Here is a 26292-nt window from a genome sequence, read left to right on the forward strand (position 1 = left end):
ATGAACTTGGTCTCCCTTTACTTCCCTTTCCCTACAGAATCACCTGAGTCATATATTATCCTGGGTTTGAAGAATGTAACCAAGTTGGGAACTGAGGCATGATTCAGGCTGCTGTCAGAAAGCCATTATCATTATCTTCCTTTCTACTCCAGATGTTATCACTATGGGGCAGGGAAGAAAGACTGCTTTGGCACACTTTCTCCACCCAACTATCCAGCCCCATCTCCTTCTTTCCTGGCTACCATGGAACTCCAGATTGAGCCACCAAAGTAGGCAGGTTGACAGATATTAGATGGAATGTCTGGGGAAAGCTAAGTTTACTCAGAAGAACAAGGAAGGTATCATTGATCCAGATATTATTCCCATGTACTCTTCGGAAATTTGAAATGGCACATAAAGAGTAATGCCATTGGCCCACTCTGGAAGAGAACAAGGGCCTAGGGGGAAATGGGGTGGTTAGACAGCAGAGGTTTCTTCCACTTGTGTGGGATCCTTGGTGGAGAGGCTGCCAGAGATATTGTCAGACTCGAGCAGTTCCACAATACTGTAGGGTGAGCAGTCTTCCAGGCCAAGCTTGCTACAGAGCCAGCCACAGAAGCCTTTCTCCATGTCTCGGGCAGCCAGCCACCATGCTCCCCAGGACCATGAGAGCTGGGCTACAGCAGCATAGAGGCCCAGAGAAGAGGCCACAGCCATGATGAGGACTGGATAAAAGAGGATGAGGCAGGGGCAGCAGGAGATCTTGTGCCAAAAGGTCCTTTCCTCATTGTACACCAGAAAAATGTTGTACCAAGTGATTGTACCATAGTAGAAAGAAACAATGAAAGAAAGGACAAAAATCACAGGCAGGCAGATCACTGTCCACAAGACCACATGTGGACCTTGGTCTGCTGCTATTTGGCAGGCCTTCTTTCCCTCTGGTGCAGCATCATTTGCTAACTCCTTGGACTTGGTCAACTCCTGCAGCTCCTTCTCTGTTAAAGTAACATGGATGTCTACCATCTGACCCTTCTTCTTCCCTCGAGTGATAGTGCCTGTTAATGTGACATAGCGGCTGTCTTGGGGCATGTTCCACAAACCTGCAGAAGTACAGAGGAAAAGGTCAAGGCCAGAAGCACGGAATTTTCATCATATCATTGCTATATCTCAGATGGAAATTTCTAAAGACCTATCATTGAATTGCCACTCATGAAACAGTTGACTTGATCAAGCAGATATTTGGACCTTTGTATATATGTGGGAAGAGCATTTGCTAAAATTGAAATTCAGTTAGCTTTGGTAAGAGCTTAGATTCATGAAATAGTTCAATTCCTCAGTCAATTCATCATCATAAACTATGACAGTATACTCTCTACTTTGTAAACTTTTAAAGCATTATAAAAAAAGTGAGTTATTATTGGGAGGCAGCATGTAGGAAAAGCATACTGTTAGATGCAGATGTTAATCACAGCTCTGACACTGACTATTTGTAAGCCATGAGCAAACAATTAATCTCCTTGAGCCTCAGTTTACTCATCCACAGGAATAAGGACTGGACCGGAAATTTCACTGGTATATTCAAGTCCTGGATGAGCAAACACTATCTATGAATGTAGGTCAACATTTTCTCTGCAACTTAGTCTTAGAGAGTTGAGTCTTAGGAAATTGCCTACAGCACTGAGAAGTTAGGTGACATTGACAGTATGTGTCCCAGTGGGGTCACATACCCTACTGCTGTATAGAGTAGGGATAATGACTCTTCTGGGGTAGTTTTGAGAAAAGTGGCATGTACATTTTTTTAAATTAATTAATTCATTTTTAGTTTTCAACATTCACTTTTATAAGATATTGAGTTTTAATTTCCCCCCCTTCCCTCACCTCTACCTTCCCCAAGACAGCATGCAATCTGATATAGGCTATACATGTACAATCATATTAAATATATTTCCACATCAGTCATGTTGGAAAGAAGAATCAGAACCCAAAGGAAAAAACCACAAGAAAGAAAAAAAAAGAAAGAAAATAGTATGCTTTCAGAAATAATCTGCATTCAGACTCCATAGTTCTTTCTCTGGATGTGGATAGCATTTTCCATCATGAGTCTTTTGGAATTGGCTTAAATCATTGTATTGCTGAGAAGAGCTAAGTCTATCAAAGTTGGTCATCACACAATGTTGCTGTTACTATGTACAATGTTTTCCTGGTTCTGTTCACTTCACTCAGTATCATTTCAGGTAAGTCTTTCCAGTTTTTTTCTGATATCTGACTGCTCATCATTTCTTAGGGAGCAGTAGTATTCCATTACATTCATATACCACAACTCTTTCAGTCATTCCCCTACTGATGGGCATCCCCTCAATTTCCAATTCTTTGCCACCACAAAAAAGAGCTACTATAAATATTTTTATACATGTGGGTCTTTTTCCCTTTTTTTGATCTCTTTGGGACACAGCCCTAGCAGTGGTATTGCTGGATCAAAGGGTATGCACAGTTTTACAGGCCTTTGGGCATAGCTCCAAAGTGCTCTCCAGAGTGGTTGGATCAGATCACAACTCCACCAACAATGCGTTAGTGTTCCAATTTTCCCACATTTTCTCAAAAGTTATCATTTTCCTTTTTGTCAGAACATCTTTAAGCACTATATGAGTGTGAGCTCTAGAATTTCCACAGTTTTTCAAAGAGAGCTGCTTTCACTACTTTTGTGTGTATACTTAACACTTCTAATAATATTAGAAAATATTCCATTTTAGTCCATGTATTCATTCAATCACATTTTTATAATCACATAATAAATTTAACAATCACCTACATAAACAGATAAACAACAACTTAGAAAACAAATAATTATATAAAAGTAGCACTTAGAGTGACTCTCTCTCCTTCAAACTTGTACAAGGGTCCATCCCAATAAGCTATCTCAGGTCCAACATACTTTGCAGGTTTACAACTGCATCAGATCATTACTAATGACCCCTTTCTCCCTAATGTTTACTTTTAATAGCAATCCACCAGATAAGAGTAACCAAAAACAAAGGCATTTCAATCAATCAATCAATTTTTATAAAGCACCTACTAGTGCCAGGCACTGTGCTAAGCAGTGAAAAAACATGAATTACTACAGGAAAAAAAAAAGTAATAAGAAACCATCTCCTCCATAGAATTCTGGAACATCATCCCATAAATATACAACAGTTGAAACAGTGAATAAACCTCAGGAATACATGTTGATAGAAATATATGTAAGAAACATGTGGGCCAAGGTATAGATGTAGAGAAGCAACTGAAGCCTACTTCTGGTCATGTTGTGGAGCTGATCTCATTGGGTCTGCTCCCACCTTCTTTCCCAAGGCATACACTCTCTGCTGGTAGTTTGGATGTGAGATGTCATCACTGCTGGGCCCATATGGTATCAAGCCTTTGCTGGGTCTCGTAAGTTCGTGGTTTACTCATGCTCCATTGATCCCATGCTCACTGCAAGCCACTATCTGGCTTTTTTTCCACTGAGAACAAAGTTGATTATCTCTTCTTCTAAAGTTTGCTCCAGCTGGAGTCCTTTATTAGCTAAGGTGCTCCCTTTCCATCATTCACATTTTAGTTGAAGAAGCAGAGGATTGAACTGCAGCTTACTTCACAACCTAATTTATTGATTTAATGAAAATGGGGGGGAGAGGTAAAAAACAATCAATAAAGCTCTTTTAATGGAATGATTTCCCATGTTGCCTTTTACTTCAATGTTCTGTTTTAAATTACTGCCTTTGTGATGTTTCCTGGATTTGAACCCTCCCCTGACCCCCATAAATAGTATAAATAAGAAATAAAATCTTAAATAAACTGTTAGTAGTTAACAAAGTAGAACCAAATGAATTGGTAGGCCAAAAAAAATTGATTTTGTTCAGTGTACCCATGGAGGTCTATTTGAGATTGTTTTTTTCTAGTTCTACATTGTTCTTTTCTTTTATTTTAATAGTCGCCACTTAGATTCATGTCCTGCTGATCTCACCTTGTATCATTTCACATTTGTGTGTATTTTTCATGTTTATAGATTTATAGTATCACAAAATTCCATTATGTTAATGGGATATTGATAATGTTTATAGAACTACTCTCCAATCGTTAAATATAGAATATTTCCTCTTATTTTGGATATTGTAAGTCAGCTAAGTATGCTTTTTGTCTAAGTAGATACTTTTAAAAGACATTTTTATTATATTTTCCAGGTAATGTCCTTGCAATGGAATCAATGCATCAAAGAATAGGTTCAGTTTTGTGACCCATATTTCATATTACCATATTGTTCTCCAAAAAGCTTACACTAATGTGTATCACCATTATGGGGTTGTTTTCCCCTCAGCCTCAACATTGAATATTTATCTTTCCCCCCTAGTTTTCCTTTTTAATGGGTATGAAGTTGTGCCTTTAGGTTGTTGATTTGCTTTTATCTGATTATTAGTGATTTGAAGTAATTTTTCATTTTATTAGTAAATGTTTATATTTCCTCCTTAGAAATATATTTGTTCATTTTCTTTCACAATTGCTTCAGTTGGGAATATACATTCATCTTGGAGCTATGTATCAGTTCATTATAGATTCTATATGTCATATTCTATATGATAGAATTACTACAAACATTTTCCCCAATCTAATTAATTTATAGATATTGCTTCTTATTATGCAAAATCCTTTTATTTTTCTATAATCAAACCCATCAATTTTGTCTCACATAGTTTTCTTCTATTTGCTTGACTGAAATATCCTTTTCCATAACTGAAACAAATATATTACTACTTTTTCTTCCAGTTTTAATTTTTCTTTCAATATTTAGACTATGTATCCAACTAGAGTTTATTGTAATGTCATTTGCTATTCAAACCATTTTTTTGCCCATACAGCTATCCAATTTTCCCAGTAATATTTATTTGGATAATGGTTGCATTCACCAGTGGGTTTAGTGTATGAGTTTGTCAAATAACATAAATTCTAGGTTTCCTCATTCTGTCCATTAATTCATTTCTCTAACCATTTTTTCTATTGTCAGCCTTTATAATTATCGCTTTCTAGTACATTTTAAAATTTATAGTACATTTTGAACAATAACCTTGCTGGTTACCCATTGAAACATTTTTGGAATAGTTTTTCTTTATCAGTTTCTTTTTATATTTATTGGTAGTATACAGAAATGTAGGTGTTTCTGTGGGTTTATCACATATCCGTCTACTTTACTATACTCACATATTTGTTGTTTAGTCATTTCAGGCTTGTCCAACTCTTTGTGACCCCATTTGGGGTTTTCTTGGCAAAGATACTAGAGTGGTTTGTCATTTCCTTTTCTAGCTCATCTTACAGATAAGGAAACTGAGGCAAACAGGATTAAGTGACTTGCCCACAGTTACACAGCTAGTAAGTGATTGAGGCCAAATTTGAGCTCAGGAAGGAGATGGGTCTTTTTAACTTCAGACCCAGCACTTTAAATGCTTTGGTTCCCTGTTGGAGAATTGAACCCCCATCTCCTTTGTGATAGGTGGAGATACTCACCAGTATATTAACGAGGACCACATGTTGCCACCCCACATTTTTGGTTGACTATCTTGTGTTTTACAAATATTTCCAAAAAAAAAAGTCTACAAAAAATGTTTGTAGTAATTCTATCAGATAAAATCTGATATTCAGAATCTAAAAAAAAAATAACAAAATGAAATGAAACAAAATAAGGTATGCTTCCCCATGGGGAAATTATCAGAGGACATAATCAGATATTTTTCTAAGGAGGAAAGTTATTTAATAATGTGAAAAGAAGCTTAAATTCCCTAGTGATCAGATAAATATAATTCAACAACCTTAAGGTACAACTTCATACCCACTAGATAGGAAAGATAGGGGGGAAATGATAAACACTCCATGTTTCATAAATTGCCTATGATTCCTAGATAATAGTATCATCTGCAAAAGGAGATATTTTAATTTCTTCATTGCTAATACTTATACCTGGGCCTTACCATCCAACCAACTTGCACCCTTAGGATTTTCAGTCCTTTTCATTAGCTGAACTCTTTTATATCTGTTGCCTCTCTTAATTAAAGTGTGAGTTCTTTCAAAGCAAGGAATGGATTTTCTCTTTGTATCTTCAGTACTTAGCACAACGCTTGGTAAGTGATTAATAAATGCTCATTCACTAACTTTCTTTTTCATGCCTTGTTGCTACTACAATGTTTTCTAAAAAATTATGTTGACTAGGAGTTGAAAGAATGGACATCCCTGTTTAGCAATAATTTTTAATGGAAATGCTTTTAGTGTTTTTCTAGTTTATATAATATAGGATTTCAAACATATATTTTTATACTAACATGAAAAGATCCTTCTCTTCCTCTATTAAAAAAGTTTTAGTATTGTGTTTTATTAAAGTATTTTTATTCATCTAGTGGTATGATGTGTTATAGTCTTTCTTTTTTACCTTATCAATATGGTTTATTTTCATTTCCTGTTATTTAATCATTCTTAAATTCTATGTATAAATCTTGCTCGACCACAGTGTATAATTTTTTGTGTGTACTGTTATGTTCTATTTAGAAGTATTTTACTTTCTATTTTTTCATGTGTTGATATTTATTAATCATATTGACCTATAGTTTTATTTTTCAGCTTTATCAGTGTTCAATTTAGGGGTCAAAACTGTACAAGGTGTTCCATAAGTCTTAGTAGAGTTTAAAGGTTTAATAATTTAAAACTCACCAATAGCTTAGTAATAATGGTTACTAATAATTTAGCATTTTCCTCATGGAAGGAGCTGGGTAACCTACCATCTTTATATTTTAAAACAATCTATTAAGCAAATGAGTTATTTATTCTTTAACATTTTATTAGAAAATGCTTGTGAACTTAGCTGGACCCACTGTTTTGTTTTCTATATTTTTTTTTCTTTCTTTTTAGATTTACTGTTTAACTGACTTTATTGATAACTGTTTTTAAAACTTGATCTTCCCTTTTGTTGAAGATAGAAACTTAATTTTACTACAAGAAGACTGCTACTGGTTATTTGTATGCCATTTTAATTGATTGATTTTTCAATGTGTCCATTTTTTTTTTATCATTTCTTCCTGATCTTTTTTTAAACAGTATCTCTTAATTATAGTTTGATTTTCTCCTGTGATTCTGTGCTTTCTTTTAGTTCTTTTTTTTTTTTGACTTGTGATTTTCTTACCATTGCTGATTCTTAATATTTTTGAATGTATCATTTATCTATTTGAGGACATCTCAGGATATTTTGTGTGGCTCCTTTTCCCACCTTCTAATGCTTCAAGTACTTTAGATGATTCAGTTGATGCTTTAGTAATTTTAAAATTTTGCAACAAAAATTTGAAGCTTTTTTTGTAGCTGTATTCCCCCCTCATAACCTGAAGTGCTTTAAAAGTCAAAAGAGGATTTTATATTTGGATCTGGAAGTAACTGGGAGCCACTGCAGATTATTGCATGAGGGGAGGGAGTTTGACATACTTAGACCAATACTTTAAGAAAATTACTTTGGAGGGGCGGAGCCAAGATGGTGGAGGGAAAGCAGTGACTTGCTTGAGTTCTCCCCCAAACCCCTCCAAAATCCTGTAAAAAATGACTTTAAACAAATTCTAAAGCAGCAGAACCCACAAAAAGACAGAGTGAAACAAATTTCCAGCCCAAGACAACCTGGATGGTTGATCAGAAAGGTATATCGCTCTGGGTTGGTAGAGGAGTGCAGTTTGGTGTGGTAGTGCAGGCCTCAGCGACCCGGGAGCAGGCCTCAGAGGACTAAATCGCAGGCAGCTGTGGCGGTTTCCAGACTTCACAACCCACCAATGCCAAAGACAACTTAGAAGGTCAGTGGGATAAGTCTGTGACTGCTGTGAGAGAGGAGCTAGGTCTCAGTCGCAAGTTCCGAGCACAGCCTCTGGGGCAGCAGCGCCCTCCTGAGCTCCCAGCCCACAGACTGAGGGGGAATTGAGTGGCTGATCAGAAGGGGATTACAGGGATCTCTTTGTCAGTGCTGAGGTAGGAACCACTTGCTTTGCGGTGTTGGATCTGGGTCATAGTTCTGAGGGGCAATCCTGGGGCTAGGAGGAGCGTTGGTGTGGTGGAGCTTGTTGTGGTGCTGGAGAGGAAACACCTTGCCCCTTATCATACCACCTTGGAAAAACTGAAAATTTACAGGTCCCTAGAAGTACCTTTGAAAACAGCTGTACAAACCCCCAAAGCTTGGGACAGTACATTCGCCACATTGAAAGCAGATTCTTAACAAAGAGTTTAAAACTCAAGTAACTGGCCAGGATCATGAGTAAGCAGCTCAAAAAGAGTCAGCCTATATTATCTTGCTTTGGTGACAAAGAAGATCAAAACATACAACCAGAAGAAGACAACAAAGTCAAAGTTCCTACATCCAAAGCCTCCAAGAAAAATATGAATCAGTCCCAGGCCTTGGAAGAGCTCAAAAAGGATTTTGAGAAGCAAGTAAGAGAAGTAGAGGAAAAACTGGGAAGAGAAATGAGAGTCATGCAAGAAAATAATGAAAAACAAGTCAACAGCTTGCTGAAGGAGACCCAAAAAAACACTGAAGAAAATAACACCTTAAAAAATCACCTAACCCAAATGGCAAAAGAGGTCCAAAAAGCCAATGAGGAGAAGAATGCCCTAAAAAGCAAAATTGGCCAAATGGAAAATACTTCCTTAAAAATTAGAATAGAGCAATTGGAAGCTAGTGACTTGATGAGAAATCAAGACATTGTAAAGCAAATCCAAAAGAATGAAAAATTAGAAAACAATGTGAAATATCTCATTGGGAAAACATTTGACCTGGAAAATAGATCCAGGAGAGAGAATTTAAAAATTATTGGACTATCTGAAAACCGTGATCAGAAAAAGAGCCTAGACATCATCTTTCAAGAAATGATCAAGGAAAACTGCCCTGATATTTTAGAACCAGAGGGCAAGACAGAAATTGAAAGAATCTACCAATCTCCTCCTGAAAGAGATCCCCAAAGGAAAACTCCTAGGAATATTGTAGCCAAATTCCAGAGTTCCCAGGTCAAGGAAAAAATATTACAAGCAGCCAGAAAGAAACAATTCAAGTATTGTGGAAACACAATCAGGATAACACAAGATTTAGCAGCTTCTACATTAAGGGACCACAGGGGATGGAATATAATATTCCAGAAGGCAAAGGAGATAGGATTACAACCAAGAATCACCTACCCAGCAAAACTGAGTATAATCCTCCAGGTGAAAAAATGGTCATTCAGTGAAATAGAGGACTTTCAAGCATTCTTGATGACAAGACCAGAGTTGAATAGAAAATTTGGCTTTCCAATACAAGACTCAAGTGGAACATGAAGAGGTAAACAGGAAAGAGAAATCGTAAGAGACTTATTAAGGTTGAACTGTTTACATTCCTGCATGGAAAGATGATATTTGTAACTCATGGGACCTTTGTCAGTATTAGGGTAGTTGGAGGGAAAAAATTATATGTATGTATAGATATAGATATAGATAGATAGATAGATAGATAGATGACACAGGGTGAGTTGAAGATGAAGAGGTCATATCTGGAGAATAAAATTAAGGAGTGAGAGAGGATTATACTAGGAGAAGGAGAAAGGGAGAGGTAGAACAGGGTAAATTATCTCACAGAAAGCAGAGAAGAAAAGGCTCTTACAGTGGAGGGGAAACAGGGGGAGGTGAGAGGGAATGAGTGAATCTTATTCTCATAGGATTTGACTTAAGGAGGGAATAACATACACATTCAGTTGGATATGGAAATCTGTCTTACCCTACAGGAAAATAGGGGGGGAAGGGGAAAAGAGAGTAGGGGGATGATAGAGAGGAAAGCAGATTGGGAAAGGGGGTAATCAGAAGCAAATACTTCTGAGGAGGGACAGAGTCAAAAGAAAGAATAGAATAATTGGGGGGGCAGGATAGGATTAAGAAATAGAGTTAGTTTTTCATAGTATGTCTACTATGGAAGTGTTTTGCATAAGTGTACATGTATAACCTATATTGAGTTGCTTGCCTTTTCAATGAGAGTGGGTAGGGAGGGAGGAAGGGAGAAAATTTGGAACCCAAAGTTTTAAAAACACATGTTTAAAAAAAATGTTTTCACATACAACTGGGAAATAAATACAGGAAATGAGATACAGAAATCTATCCTGCCCTACAGGAAAATAGAAGGGGAAGGGGATAAGAGAAGAGGGGGAGATAGCAGGGAAAGCAGACTGGGGGAAGGGGTATTCAGAATGCATACCATCTTGGGGTGGGAGGGGTGAGATGGGTTGAAAATTTGGAACTCAAAATCTTATGGAAGTAAATGTTGAAAACTAAAAATAAATAAATTTAGTAATAAAAAAATAAACTACTACCTATAATTAAAAAAAATCAATAGGTCAGATTAGATTTGTCAATTTTAATTACATAATTGTTTTTCCCATTTTAATTTTTTTTTATTAATTTTGATCTTTAGCAAGTCCATGGTATGACTGCATGCAAATGATTTAGTAATTATCCCCACAAATGTAATGTCATTTTCTGTCAGCTACAATATAATCAATTTCATTTTTGTGATGTTAGTGTTCAGGGTGGAGATATTAAAGTTACAGAGATGATGAAGAACAGGATCAGTGTTTGTGAAGGAGAGGGAAAGGTGGAATGAAAATAGATTATGATCAGATACAGAGTTCATGAACATGAAAGTAGAACACTTGTAGGTGATGGCAAAACCAAGAATATGACCATGTCTCCATGGTCATGACCATAGTTGAGGTAGGGTGAGGAACTAGGTCATAGGAAATGATCAAGTTGGAGGACTGGGAAATGAGGGTGTTAGATGCTGAAGTTCTCTAGTGTGATGGTAGGAGCTGAGATAAGGAAGACTGTGAATCAGGCACTGAATCATTGAGAAAGGAAGGAGAATGTCTGTGAGGTTAGTAGATAACAGCTATCAGCATCTTAATTGGGTGATGACTATGGATTGAATGAACCTCAGAGGAGAAGTTCCTGAGTGGTGATGGTATAGGGAAAGTCTGGAAGTGGTAGTAAGGAACAAGGAATATACAGCTCCCTCTCTTCCACAACTAGGAGTTTCAGGGATATGGCTGAAAGCAGAACCAATGCTGGAAAGGGCAGCCAGTGAAGTTGTGTCATTGGGAGGGAACCAGGTCTCAGTAAATGCAAGAAGATGGAAAGAGTGAGAAAGGAAAAGGCTTAAGATGAAAGCATATTTGTTAGCTTTGGAGAAAACATTCCAGAGAGCACAGTGTAAGGGAAGGATTGCTTTAAAGTAGGATGCTGAGGTGGATTCAGTTTAGGGGGATGGAAATAATGAAGCAAACAGTGTGGTGATAGAGAATGGGATTTGTACAACAACAACTATGGGTTAAGAATCTCTGGGGTGAATAGGGTATGACAGTAGGGATATGCTAATCTTTGAAGAATGTAAATGAAGTCAGCTCTGAGAGATCTAAGAATCAATGGCAACACCATATGATCAAGATATGCATCATTACATACACAAACAAAATATCAATGTAGAAACTGACATGGTATCAGACACAAAAACCCTATTAGGTGGTTTTGGGATCATAGATCATGTGATCAGTGGTTAGAGCTAGAAGAGATCTGAGAAACCATCTTGTCCAACTCTTTTTCATTTTTCAAATGAAGAAACTGATCTATGAAGGTTAAGTGACTTGTCCAAGGCCACACAGATGAACATCAGAGTCAGGATGTGAATCCAAGTCTTCTGATTCCAGAGTCACTGGATTTTCATCAGTGACATGCTTCTTCTCTTAACTGTTTTCTGGAAATATTGTAGAGGAGGTCCATTTGAGTGTTTGTTAGGAAGTATCCACTGTGTCAAAATCAAAATGCATCAATTTTTATTGAATAGATCAACCTAGAAGCAGCCACCCCTACTTTTCTAAGTATAGATTAGAAAGAATACAAACCCTTTAACACTTCTAAAAGAAATGAACCAACTGATAGAAACTAGTTGATTTTTTAAATGGTCATTTTCCCAATGATGGGAAACCACTGACACCAGAGAAACTTACCCTCAGCCATAGGGTGGCCAAGGAACTTGTCTCCCTCCTCCTCAATGGAACGTTCTCCTTCTTCATATTCTTCCTGTTCCTCATCTGCTTTTTCATTTTCTAACCGATAGACAATAATAGATTCTGGCCGAGATTCCTTCTTTTTCTTTTTCCTTCGGCCCATTGTGCCTTCACCATCAAAGGCCAGGGCAGCAGCCATTGCCTTCCTGAGGGAGCCATGATGAGGACTTGGTGGCTGACTCTTCTCCTCCATAGGCATGGGTTCCTCCATCATAGTGCTGATCCAAACTAACTCTTGAGAAGTGTTTGTCCTAAACGTAAGTTTGCAATTCACATGTCACACAGCCTCTGCTTGGGTAGTGTTGAGCAACAGACATCCCATGCCTATATTCAACCTGAAGGAGAAAAAAAAAACACCAAATCTATCAATGAGGGAACAAATTGGGCTTAATACATGAAAGCAAAAAACCCCAGAAAGTTCAGTTTCTTCAAGTCCTAATCCAAGATTTGATGTGCCTTGGCACTGTCATCAAGGGAAAGGCACAATCTATTTCTGGATCTTAGTCTACTGGAAATTAATGTGTAATATGTAGTGCTTGATCATAGAATTACAAGGTATCTCAGGGCTCATCTTGTTTACCTGCTACCCAGATTAAATTTCTTTATAATTTCCCTGTCAGGGAAACATCCAGCCACCACTTGCATACCATGAGTGATTGGGAACTCTTTACCCTGAGGCAGCCTATTCTGATTTTGGATAGCTCAAATTATTAAGAAGTTTTCTTTAATGTTGAGCTGAAATTTCTTTTTTTTTTTTTTTTGTAATTTCTAGCTAGTTCTGCTTTTAGGGTCCAAGAAGAACTAGTTTGCTTCCTAAGAACACTTTAAATATTTGAATGAATGAAAAGCAATTCTTAAACACTCATGGTATAGGCACTGTGTTAAGTACTGGTTATACAAAAAAGAGATGGTGCCTATTCTTAAAGAGCTTATATTCTAAGAGAAGACAACACATATGTGGGAGTGGTACCTAGGAAAAGGTATTTTGGTTTGGGAGGATAGAAGGAAGTGAGTGGAAATATAGGGCAGTTAACTAAAATGACATTTCTAGAAGCAAATCATAGAGTTGGTTAGATTACTGGCCCCAGAGCAAGAGATGAAAAAAATTGAAGGTGGAAGTGGCTGGATGTGGCAGCATGGCAGGAAAATAACAGGGTCAAATGTCCTCCTCAAACTTCTTTGTGAACACTCATGTCCTTATTTTGTGTGCTAATTAATCCATATTTAGGTGGTTAATTGTTATATGCCATAATATCCTCACTTAAGACTTTTTTTTTATTGTGGTGGGAATATATGGATGATTGCTTTGGTGGAAGGAAGGGATGACTACTCTGAAATCTTACTGATATATTTCTATGAAAAGGAGCCTTACACATCAGTACCAGTCAAGCTTGTTATGAAAAGTTTCCAGATCTGTTGGCTCAAAAAGGAAAATCTGATATTTGCATAACATTTTGCAAATAACTGGTATCTATGGATGCACAACACTCACAGCATCACAGAATCTCAGAGTCTTGTGGTCTAAGTTGTATCTGAAAAAGAATCACCTCTACAATAGAACCAACAAGTGATCAACCAGACTTTGTTTATAGACTTTCAGGGATTAGGAGCCCATTAGCTCTTGGGCAGACCATTCTACTATAAGGAAGGGACTTTTCCTCTCCATCTTACTTGATATGTTTAGCCATCTTTTAGTCTCAGCTGACTCTTCATGACTCCATTTGGGGTTTTCTTGGCAAAGATACTGGAGTGATTTGCCATTTCCTTCTCCAGTTCATTTTACAGATGAGGAAACTAAGGTAAATTGGATTAAATGACTTGCCCAGGGTCACACAGCTAGTAAGTGTCTGAGATTGAATTTGAACTCAGAAAGATGAGTCTTTCTGACTCAAGGCTCAGTACTCTATCCACTTCACCACCTAGCTGCCTTACCTGTGCTTTATGTTTCCTTTATCTTGTATTAACCTCTTTGATTGGGTTGGGAAGAGAACAACACAACTGGCAGAACAAACAAGCTAGTCATATTTCTAAGATGAATATCAGCAGTGGGAGTTCAAGAGTTGATTGCAGGCATTTTATAGAGATTGCTGTACCAGAGGTCAACAAAGCAGGAGACTTTGTTTGCTCCCTTCTCCTACCCAACAATGACATTGGAACTGGCAGAAGACAATGCCTACAGCAAGAAACAAAGACCCATCTGTGGACACAACAAATGGATAGTCACTCAAAGGGGGAAACAGCTTCAGGAAGCATGACCCCCTACAGCAGAGAAGAGTGATGGCTATTGCCTCAAGAAAGAAGCAGACCCTAGGAATCTTGCTGTGCAGCATCACTAGCAGTGACCCTGCACTAAAACAAGCTACTTGAAGACTCTACAAAAAAAAATAAAGGACTTCCATACCATGTCAGGAGTTATGAGTTAATCTTTTGCCACATAAATATCCTACATATGTGCTCCACTACCATAGTACTTTAAGTTTATGTCGACTCTTCCCATTAGTGCTATGTGGATTTGTGGGAGGGTGAGCCCTCAGTTTTTTAGGGGAGTGCTTTGTACCAATTGTTTTTGCTATCATCATAGTAAATGCCTTAGCTAAAAGCTAATTAAATTACTGGCTGATTGTTAATGGGAAGCACACTGCTGGGGGCTCTTAAACTTTTTTCTTTCTATGCTTTTTTCCTTTGTGGTTTTATAGAGTTTTAACACTCATATCACTCATACAATATGTGTAGTTTTACATTGTCAGTGTATATATTATGATTTATTGATTTATATATTATTATGATATAAATTATTACTAATATAATATATGTTATATTAATATATAGTATGTTATTGATTTATTCATTCTATACAACTCTATATATATGTGTATATATATATATGTATAATTTCCCCCATATTTCTTTATATTCTTCATATTTGTGGTATGCATGTGTAGAATTGGGGGGGGGACCAGAACTATAACTTTTTTGGCATAGGAAACTTTTTGTGATATAATTCCCTTTATCAGCACAGATCCACACACATTCTGCATCTCAAAGCCTTAGAGAGTCGTCTGAAGTACTGAAAAAGTAAGAGACTGACCCAGGGTCACACAGACAATATGTGTCAGTGGCAGGTCTTGAACCCAGTCTTCCTTGCTTCAGGGAAGTTCCTTGTTCCCCATCCATTATGCCATGATACTTACCATGCTGTAATTTCTTACAGTACAAAATTTTTCATTATTTTAATATACTATAACTTTTAATCATTCTTTAATCACTGAAAAAATGGATGATTTCCTTTTTTTTTCTTTTTGCTACTCCAAATCACATTGCTATGAATATTTTATAGAGATAAGGGTTTTTTTTTCTGTAGTTTCTATAATATTTTTAGTCTAGTCCTAGTAAAATGAATTTTTATTTATTTTTTTAAAATTCTGAACTTAACAAATAAAATGAGCATTTACCTATAAATGGAACAGAAAAACTTGTAGTTATGCCTTAAATAATCATCCTTGTGTTCTTAGCTATCAAGAAAACAAAGGGACAAAATAATTTTTGAAAGTCAGTAAGTCCAGAACCCATGGGGACAATAACTCCGAGCCAGGTATTACAGACTTAGCATTGGCTACTGTCCTTTCCAAACCACAGGCACTTTCCCTGCTTTGTATTCTGGCCCCCTCTTCTTTCTCTATTGCTTCCCAGGGCAGCCTGCCTACCCAAGAAAATCTGTTGTTAGTAGGACTCCCATATCACATCCTGGACAGTTTCTTATATCTCATTTTCAATATTTCTCAAATCTAAAGGGTTGAGATTTTTAGGTAGGTCAGAGTGGGTTTTAGTGGTGATGATAGGAAGTTATTGAATTTAAGAAAGAAGTCAGAATAGCAAGAACTTTATTTTCTTTTTCAGGGAGGTTGTGGGTAGCTTTTGGGGTGTAGGAAAACCAGAGAGCTCTCAAGAAAGCAGGGACAGAATATCATTGGATGATAATTCAAATAAAGTCCAGGGTAGGGAAGGGAAGGGAGGAAAATGGGAGGGGGAGAAGAGAGGCCTCAATGTGAATGCTCTAACAGAACAGAGACATAGCCTTTGCTATCGTTAGAATCATAGTGTAGAACCCTTTGTGAGTTTACTTTGAAAACTCCCACTTGTTTCATCAGATTGGGTCTCCAGAGGTCAGCTGACTACCCTCCTTAGAAGTTCAATTTAGGATTTCCTAGTACTACTGCTCATGAGTCCCCATAGGCATGCTTCCCATTTTAATTAGCTAGTAGATATAATTAATTTTTAGTGCAGAATATTTACTAAGGTGGCATAGTAAAAAAAACAGTTGATATAAAATACTGCCCCCCCCCCCAGTTCTGGGACACATTCTCCCAGAAGTACACATAGGTCAATGGGAAAAAGTAGGTTCAAATAAAGTACTGTTGTGGTGAGGCACATATATCATACACATTTGTGGGGGGGGGGGTGGAAGGAATTCATAGCTCCTGGTCACTCTAATAAGTCTTTTCTTGAGTTCAAAGCTGACATTCCTTTTTGATGCAAGAGGTCATACTTCTTGAAGCAGCACCATTCCTTAACTGGTAATCTTAACATATATATATATATATATATATCTGTGTCCATTTTTCTCCTCATTTTGTCTCTCTGAATGAATGCATTCCTCCTTCTTTAGATACTCTACTATCTTCCTCAGTGACCCCTCCTTCTTCTTACTCTTAAATTTAGCCAGTGTTCTCCAAAGTTCTATCCTTAACCCTTTCCTCAGCACTCTGGAGATAATTTCCCCATTTGAAAGATGGGAAAGACCCGTAGGATCATAGATCTGGGACTGGAAGGGACCTTAAAGAGCACTTAGCCCAACTAATTTAATAAAGAAAATACTCAGGGAAAGACTGATCTCAAGTGATTCCCATGTCAAAATTGTTCTAGAATGGCCAGATGTTGTGAGTGGAACCTGAGGAAAACTGTAGGCTATAATACATTTTTTCTCAGGCTCATGATTCACACATGACAGTTCTTTTACTTGTGTTAGCACTCTAAGTTCTCAAAAGTGCCTGAGAATTTGTTCTTCTGTGAAAAATGAAACCTCTCTAAAAATCAAGGATAGTAATTATAGTGACTCTTACTTGAGAAGAGGAAGAAAATAGACCTAACCTTCCAGTCTCAGAAGGGCTGTCATGCCAAAAAGGATAACTAGCCACTTTTCTTCTTTATGTCTAAGGAGGGAAGAACAAGAGGGCTTTTGATTGCATATAAAGGAAAATCTTCCTGACGGTGAGGGTACTTAGTCTTGAAAAGGTATAACTGAGGGAAACTGTAGCACTGGCATCCATTGAGAGGGTCCAAGAACAGGAGCAAGAATGTCCTCTTGGATTGATTGGACTTGAATGGTGATTTTGCTATAATAGAGGGAGATATCCTGGATGTCTCCTCTGCATTGCTGTCAGCTTTCAGATTCTGTGATTCTAAATGAGGAATCCTCCACAACCAGTTGGCAGGGCAAGCATCTGTTCTATTGTGGGGGAAATACATGGAGTTGTGAGACAGATGGGAGAGCAAGCAGTGACAATGTCTTAGAAAGTGAGTACAAATTTTCCTGTTTCAAAGACATTCTCGGTAACTGGGCTCCTGAAGGGGAGACACTGAAAGTGTAGCAGCTACTTTGCCCTTTCCCCTGAACAAGGAGGGCAGCTTGGAGACCTTGTCAGGTCAACAGGTGTTTCCTAAGTGCTTTTCATGTGCAGAAGCTATGCCAAGCACTGTGGATATAAAGAAGGGCATAAATTAGTCCTTGTTCTCAGGTGTTTATAGATTAATGGAAGAGACAATATGCCAACAATGATGTACAAACAACATATATGGGTGTGTGCATATGTGTATATATAAACATACTGTGTGTCTAGACATATGTCTACATGTGTGTGTGTGTGTATACATTTAAAAATTGGAGATAATCAACAGAGGGAAGGCAAATAAGTTAAGGAGGACTAGGAAAGGCTTCTTGTAGAAGGTAGAACTTCAGCTGTCTTGAAGAAAGATAGGAGGTAGAGATGTGGGTGAAGAAGATTGCATGGCAGACAGCCTTGAAATACCACAATCAAGTGGCTTTTTTTGATTAAAGTATTTAAATCCCACTGTGAAGTCATTACCCTAAAGAGTAATGACACTACATGAGAAGTGGGTTATGATTGGAAGCATCTACCTATCTATCTTCTAGCATCAGTAGAAGCAATGCAGATAGATTGAAGGAGATAATGACAAAATAAGAGACTATCCCTTCCTTTTCTTTACAATCCATAGACCCTCAAAAATGAAGTCTAGTGTTATATCACTCTCACTAGGAGGAAGAGCTCACTGATATCTAACCTTCATTCCTCCTGTTCCACAATAAGTACATGTTTTCCAATCTTAGAATCCTTTCTATTTAAAAAAAAAAAAGTGGAGGGGTTTCATGTCAGTAAACTGTTCAACAGGAGGAGTTAGAATTTTCCATTCTAAATGAGTTGATTGCTCCATGGCTGCATTTAGGCTTTGGGGCTCCCAGGTTCACATCCCAACATCTTGGCAAAGTCTAAGGAGTATCCAGGCATTTAGGGAATCAAATGTGGTAAGCCTTAGAGATCTGGTATAGGAGAGCTGCAGTAGTCTAGGTCAAAGACCGCATAATACTCTGTGATTTATAGGGAGAGGGTTTTAAGTTCATCTTTACAATTAACTCAGGGACCAAAGGAAAACAAGATTGAAATTTCTGGTAGGAAAGGTAAGCATCACCTCTGGCAGCTAATCTTTTCATAAACATTAAGAAGGGGAGAGGGCAGAGAAAAGCCAGAGACTTGTCTACTGTTCCCAAATTCCATTCTAGACAACTTCAAAATAATGCTTCAAAATGAATTATAGAGCATCAGAATCAACAAAAGGTCAGTGTGAAATAATTTTCCAGCCCAAGATAACTGAGAAGTCTTGCAGGAAGGGTCTGTCATACCCGGGTGAGAGTAGAGCGCAGTCCAGTGCAGGCAACACCCACCCAGCCTGCACTAGGCCTCAGGGCTGAATCAGCTTCCAGAGCTCTCAGCCCACAGTTGGTAAGGGGGTCAGACAACTGGTCAGAAGGATATCACAGGGCTCCTTTTGCTGGGATTGGATGTAAGACTCTGTTGCATTACCCATACTCAGATCTGGGTCGAAATCCTTCGTGCCAGGGTGAGGAGGAACATTAACTCACCAGAGCTTGACACCACAGGGGAGTGGTAATCCTGGTCATAGTTCCAGGGTAGAAAAGAAGGCTTGTGGTTTCTCACAGACAAGAGCACAGGCCAGGAGAGTAATAAACACAGTTCTTCTTAGATCATACCACCTGGGAAGAACTGAAACTTATAGACTCCTAGAACTAGTTCTGAAAATAGCTGTACAAAAACCCCAAAGCTTGGGACAGTGACCCCTCCACCCTGAGAGTAGAGTTCAAATTTAACATAAAGTTAAAAGTTAAGAAAAAGACTAGAAAAATGAATAAATATCAAAAAAGAACCTGACCATAAAAAGGCAGGGAGGACCAAAACACAAACTTAGGATGCTAAGTGAAGTGAGCAGAATCAGGAGAATGTTGCACACAGTAACAGCCACGTTGTGTGATGACTAATATTGATAGACTTAGCCCTTCGTAGCAATGCAAGGATCTAAGACAACTCTAAAAGATTCACAATGGAAAATGCCATCCACATTCAGAAAAAGAACTATGGAGTTTGAATGCAGATCGAAGCATACTATTGGCTTTTTTTCCTTCTGTTTTGTTTTGTTTCCTCTTTCTTGTGGTTCCTCCTAATTCTTCCTTATAACATGACTAATGTGAAAATATGTTTAATAGGAATGTATATGTAGAGCCTATATCAGGTTGTGCAACATCTTGGGAAAGGGATAGGGAGAGGGAGGGGGAGAAAAATTTAAAACTCAAAAGTGTATGGAAGTTATTGTTGAAAACTAAAAATAAATTAATAAAAAAAAACACACACAAACTCAGAAGACAATGAGGTCAAAGCAGGTACATGCAAATCCTAAAAGAAAAATGTCAGTTGGTCTTGGGCCCCAAATTTCAAAAAGGATTTAAAAAATCAAATAAGAGAGGCAGAGGAAAACTGGGGAAAAGAAAGTGATGAAAAAAGAGTCAACAGAGGCAGAGATGGCATAGAAAAGGCCAGAACTTGCCTAAGTTCTCCCCCAAACCCCTCCAAATACATGTAAATCATTCCTCAAAACAAATTCTAGAGTAGCAGAACCCAAAAAGGATCGAGTGAAACAATTTTCCAGCCCAAGACAACTTGGCAGGTCAGCAGGAAAGGCCCGTTGCACCAGGGTTAGAGTAGAACTCAGTCCTTCACAGGGTGGGGCCCAGCAGTAGGTCATGGAGGTGACTGATCAGTGGAGGAAGGGGTGGTATCCAGACCTCTCAGCCCACAGACAGCAGGGGGTCAGACAAAGGGTTCCTTTACTGGCACCAGAGTCAAGACGCTGTTGCATTGACCATACTTGTATCTGGGTCACAGTCCCGGGGCAAGGAAGAGCACCAGCACACCAGAGCTTGTGATCACGGGACAGCTGGGACCCTGATCACAATTCCAGAGTGGAAAAGAGTGTTTGCGGTCACTCACAGACCCCAGTCAAGAATTAGGCTAGAAAACTGAGCAAACAGCAGAAAAAGATCTTGACTACAGAAAGTTACTACGGTAACAAGGAAGATCAAAACACAAACTCAGAAGAAGCCACAAAGTCAAAACTCTCATATCCAAAGCCTCAAAGAAAAAATGAATTGATTGGTCTCAGGCCATGGAAGAAATGAAAAAGGATTTCGAAAATCAAGTAAGAGAAGCAGAAGAAAAATTGGGAAGAGAAGTAAGAGTGATGAAAGAAAATTATGAAAAAAGAGTCAACAGGTTGGTAAAGGAGGCACAAAAATATACCAAAGAAAATAACACCTTAAAAAACAGACTAGGCCAAATGGAAAAAGAGGTACAATATTCACTGAAGAGAATTTCTCAAAAAGTAGAATTGGCCAAATGGGACAGGAGGTACAAAAGTTCATTCCCCCCCCAAAAAATAAAAAAAAATTCGCTGAATAATTCCTTAAAAATTAGAATTGGAAAAGAAAACAACAAAAAAATTAGAATTGGGCAAATGGAAACTAATGACTTTATGAGACTTCAAGCAACAATAAAACAAAATCAAAAGAATGAAAAAATAGAAAATGTGAAATATCTCATTGGAAAAACAACTGATATGGAAAATAGACCCAGGAAAGATCATTTAAGGATTATTGGACTACCTGAAAGCCATGATTAAAAAAAAAGAGCCTAGATATATTCCTTAAAGAAATTATCAAGGAAAACTGCCCTGCTATTCTAGAACCAGAGGGTAAAATTGAAATTGAAACAATCCACTGAGCAGCTTCTGAAAGAAATCCCAAAATGAAAATTCCCAGGAATTTTATAGCCAAATTCCAGAGCTCTGAGGTCAAGGAAAAATATTGTAACCAGCCAGAAAGAAACAATTGAAATATCATGGGACCGCTTTCAGTATAACATAAAATTTAGCAGTTTCTACATTAAAGGATTAGGGAGTTTGGAATATGATATTCCAGAGGGCAAAAAAACTTAGAATTACAACTAAGAATCACCTATCCAGTAAAAATGAGTATAATCCTTCAGGAAAAAATGGATATTCAGTGAAATAGAAGACTTTTAAGCATACCTGATGAAATGATCAGAATTGAATAGAAAATCTGATTTTCAAATACAAGATTCAAGAGAAGCATAAAAAGGTAAACAGGAAAGAGAAATCATAAGGGAATCAATCAGATTAAAGTGTTTATATTCCTGCATGGGAAAATGATACTTGTAACTCATAAAACCTTTCTCATTATTCAGATAGTTAGAAAGAGTATACATGGACAGAAGGCATAGCTGTGAGTTGAATACGGTGGGATGATTATCTAAATAAATAAAATTAAGGGGTGAGAAAGAGGAAAACACAGAGAAGGAGAAAGGAGAAGTAGAACGGGGTAAATTATCTGACATAAAAGAGGTGTAGAAGAGATTTTACAGTAGAGGGAAGATGGGAGAAGTGGCAGGGCAAGGGGAACCATACTCTCATTGGAATTGGCTCAAAGAAGGAATAACATAGACACTCAGTTGTATGTTGAAATCTAGATAAAAACCAAGATAGATTTGGGGCTGAAAGAATGGAAGGTGAATTGGGGGAAGTAAAAGTCAGAGGCAAAACACTTTTGAGAATAGACAGGATCAAAATAGAGAGAAAGAGTAAGAGAAACAGGTGAAAACAGAATGGGGGAAATACATAGTATTCATTACTGTGAAAAAAAATTACATCAACTTTTTCTGATAAAGACTTCATTATTCACACATATAGAGAGCTGAGCCAAATTTTTACAAATAAGAGCCATTCCTCAATTGATAAATGGTCAAAGGATATGAACAAGCAGTTTTCAGGTGAAGTAATCAAAGCTATCTATAGTCTTATGAAAAAAATGCTCTAAATCACTACTGACTAGAGAGAAATGCAAATTAAAACAACTCTGAGCTACCACCCCACACCTATCAGATTGGTTAATATGACAGAAAAGGCAAATGGCAAAGGTTGGAGGAAAAGTAAGAATAGTAAGACTTTAATGCACTGTGTTGGTGAAGTTGTATACTAATCTAACCATTCTGGAGAGGAATTTGGAACTATGCCCAAAGGACTATAAAAACCATGCACACCCTTTGACCAAGGAATACCACTACTAGGTCTGTTTCCAAAGCAATAAAAAGAAAACAAAAAGGAAAAGGATTTATATTTACAAAAATATTTATAGCAGCTCTTTTAGTGATGGCAAAGAACTGGAAATTAATGGGATGCTCATCAATTGGGGAATGGCAGAAGAAGTTGTAGTATATGATTGTGGTGGAATTCTATTATGCCATAAGAAGTGACAAGCTGTATGCTTTCAGAAAAACCTGGAAAGACTTACATGAACAGATGAAAAGTGAAGTGAGCAGAACCAGGAGAACATTATACACAGTAACAGCAATGTTGTACAATGCTCAATTGGGAATGACTTAGCTATTCTCAGCAATACAACGATGGAGGATAATTCCAAAGACAAAAAAAAATGCTACCTGCCTCTAGAGAAAGAACTGATGGAGTTTGACTGCGGATCAAAGCATACTGTTACTTTACTTTCTTTACTTTTCTTGTGTTTTTTAGGGGGTCTGTTTTCTTTCACAACATGACTAACACAGAAATATGTTTTGCTGACTGCTCATGTATCAACTTGCCTGCCTTATCAATGAGGAGGGAGTAGAAGGAGAAAGAATTTTGAATTCAAAATTTTAAAAAAATGAATGTTAAAAATTGTTTTTGCATGTAATAGGGAAAAATAAAATATCAAATAAATAACAAAAAAAAGAAAAAAATTAAGAAGTATAATATTCATGAGGAATAGGGCAACTAAGTGATACAGTGGATACAGTGCCAGACCTGAAGTCAGGAAGACTCATCTTCCTGAGTACAAATCTGGCCTTAAACATTTACTAGCTGTGGTAAGTCACTTACCCTTTTTGCCTCAGTTTCCTAATGGATAAAATGAGCTGGAGAAGGAAATGGCAAACCTCTCAGTATCTTTGTCAAAAAAACCCAAATGGGGTCACCAAGAGTCAGGCACTGAAACAACTGAACAACAAAAGGACGTTTGAGGGGGCAAAGGCCCTGGAATGAAGTTTCTGTCCCAAAATTGTTATGGGATACTCCGGTAAGGCAGAGCTGCCAGAGTAGAAATTTTCTATACTGCAATGCAGATCAGCATCTGGGATCTAAGTATAGTCTTTGAGCATTGCCTGGGGGCACTGTGAAGTGACATGTGTGTCTCAGAAAGGCAAGACCTGATCTGAGTCTTTTAGACTCCTAGGCTGGCAGCATTATACTAAGTTTCTCTGTCTTTCTTGGTAAGTCTTCACAAGCTGGAAGGGCTTTGAGCAGGTCTCCAGTGACAGACTGAGGTTTTCTGTTTGAGGTTTATCACTTGGTTCATTACAAGGTGATGGACTTTTCATCCAGTTTCAAAAACCACTCCCTAAGGGGCAGCTAGGTGATGCAGTGGATAGAGCTCCAGCCTTGGAGTCAGGAGGACCTGGGTTCAAATTTGGCCTCAGACACTTGACACCAGCTGTGTGACCTTAGGCAAGTCACTTAGCCCCACTGCCTAGCAAAAACAAAACAAAACAAAAAGACCACCTACTAAGTCAGAAGGGGAGATGAGAGAACCCTCCATCAGGCAACCACTCGTACAGCATGATGTGGGGAAAAGATGGGTGGACTTGAAGTCGGGGAGGCCTGGATTCCAATAATCCCTAGCTGTGAGATCAGGGGGCAAATCAAGCTCTCTCTAAGTCTTAGTTTCTTCATTTGTAAAATAGCAATAATGACTCTACCCTTGTGGAGTTATTGTGAGGATCAAATGATGTAGTGAATGTAAAATACTTTTAACCAGTTTTGAAGGGATCTGCAAATGTCAGCTATCATTACAACATAACTGACTTCCCACATTTTCATAGTAAAAATCTTTTCAGAGTGCTTTCCTTTAAGATTTTTTTTTTAAAAAAGAGAAGCCCAGGGGCAGCTAGGTGGTACAGTGGATAAAGGTCCAGCCTTGGAGTCAGTAGGACCTGAGTTCAAATGTGACCTCAGACACTTGACACTTACTAGCTGTGCGACCTTGGGCAAATCACTTAACCCCAATTGCCTTACCAAAAAAAAAAAAAAAAAAGAGAAGCCCATTTCCTTTTTCAAAGGGCATGAACTGTGATCTATGAAGAAAGATGGGAAAAAATTCTACTAATAATAAATCAGAATGAATGAGATACAAACTGGATCAAAAAAGAGGGGGTATGACTGTCTTCTAGGAACCGAAGTCCCAGAGGCTGGGTGGGACCCAATGGTGAAGGGAGTTATGAAATTCTGTCTAACAGGCCAGCCAGGTTTCCAACAAACTTTATAAAGCTACATTAAATATCTGAGTGGTATGCTTTTGTGTTTTTTATGCTTAGTTTTTGTAGAGGTGCTAACATCTTACCTGGGAAAAGAGTTACCTTCTCAAAAACAACTGACTCTTTAAAAAGATTTATATTGATATCTTTTTGTTGTTGTTTTTACACTTATATTTCCCCCCGATTTCCACTGTCCCCCAACCCCATCTCCCTTACAGAGCCATATCTTATAACAATTGACCTTTAAAAGAAGCATCCTTCCTGTTCTGCCGAGATGCTGGAGGACATCCCTTAGACAATTCACATAGCCCTGACAAATTTTCAAGTAAAGGGAGACAGCTTTACCAGCTCAGATCCATTTGCAAACCACTACTGTGTTGCATGAATGAAATAAGATGAACAACAGTTCATCAGTATAATCCAACACTCAATTCGACATAAAACACGCAAGAAAAATCGAGCTGCAGCCTTGTCTAGCCCTCTTGCATTACCCCAGCATAGGTAAGGAAGCTTCTTCTGCTTCCATCTCACATACTTGCAGAAATTAGCAAGCAGCCAGAGGTGAAACTGGCTCATCTTGCATCCTGCTGAAACCATCATCCCTCACCTCCTTTCTTCCCTGTGACTCTTCCATTATGGTCCAACATGTAAACAGATGCAAATGCGAAGACACCTATCCAAGCTCTCAGACTATCTCTAGCACATATGCAAACTGGAGGAAGATCTTGGAATTAACCCGTCGCCCCTGCCACCGCCCTCCTTGGCAAAGTCTGTTTTTTGCCCCCTGCCGCACTAGACTGCTGCCACAGGACCAGCAAGGACATCCTTTGAGGGAAAGGGAACAAAAGCCAATCAGTCCTAGTCCCAGCTGGTGCATCCAGGGATGCCTGCATTGTCTTCATCCAAGAGTAACAATGGAAATGGATTTTTTTTTTAATTGAGTAAAATGCATTTCATTCCCCACAAGGCACCCACTTCTTGTCCTGGGTTTTTTCTTTTCTTTTCTTCTTTTTTTTTTTTCTTTTGGCACCAACCTTAAAACAAACAAACAAGAAGACATAATAAAAGAAAACGGAGCCAGACTCTCTCACCTGAGGCTGCACCTGGATCGAGGGCGGTGAGAGGATGCAGGGATTGAGGAAATCCGCCTCACCTTTCTCCCCAGT

The 26292-nt window shown here is 38.1% G+C and overlaps 1 protein-coding gene across 1 annotated transcript; it reads right to left on the reverse strand.

The window, feature by feature from the left end:
* Positions 1–222: 222 nt before the first annotated feature.
* On the reverse strand, positions 223–26277 carry TMEM169 (transmembrane protein 169). The gene is made up of 3 exons (XM_027873466.1): positions 26218–26277; positions 12042–12436; positions 223–1079 (listed from the first exon to the last, which is right to left on the reverse strand). Exons 2-3 carry the CDS (start codon positions 12313–12315, stop codon positions 457–459), a joined length of 897 nt encoding a protein of 298 aa, XP_027729267.1. The 5' UTR covers positions 12316–12436; positions 26218–26277; the 3' UTR covers positions 223–456.
* Positions 26278–26292: the final 15 nt, after the last annotated feature.

Source organism: Vombatus ursinus, unplaced genomic scaffold (assembly GCF_900497805.2).
Source record: "Vombatus ursinus unplaced genomic scaffold, bare-nosed wombat genome assembly UNPS02014802.1, whole genome shotgun sequence".
NCBI classification, from domain to species: domain Eukaryota; kingdom Metazoa; phylum Chordata; class Mammalia; order Diprotodontia; family Vombatidae; genus Vombatus; species Vombatus ursinus.

Coding starts and splice junctions, on each gene's coding strand:
- TMEM169 (XM_027873466.1), bottom strand. CDS start 12,315: ATGATGGAGGAACCCATGCCTATGGAGGAGAAGAGTCAGCCACCAAGT. Junction 1,080..12,041: donor TGGCCACCCTATGGCTGAGG/GTAAGTTTCTCT, acceptor GTACTTCTGCAG/GTTTGTGGAACATGCCCCAA.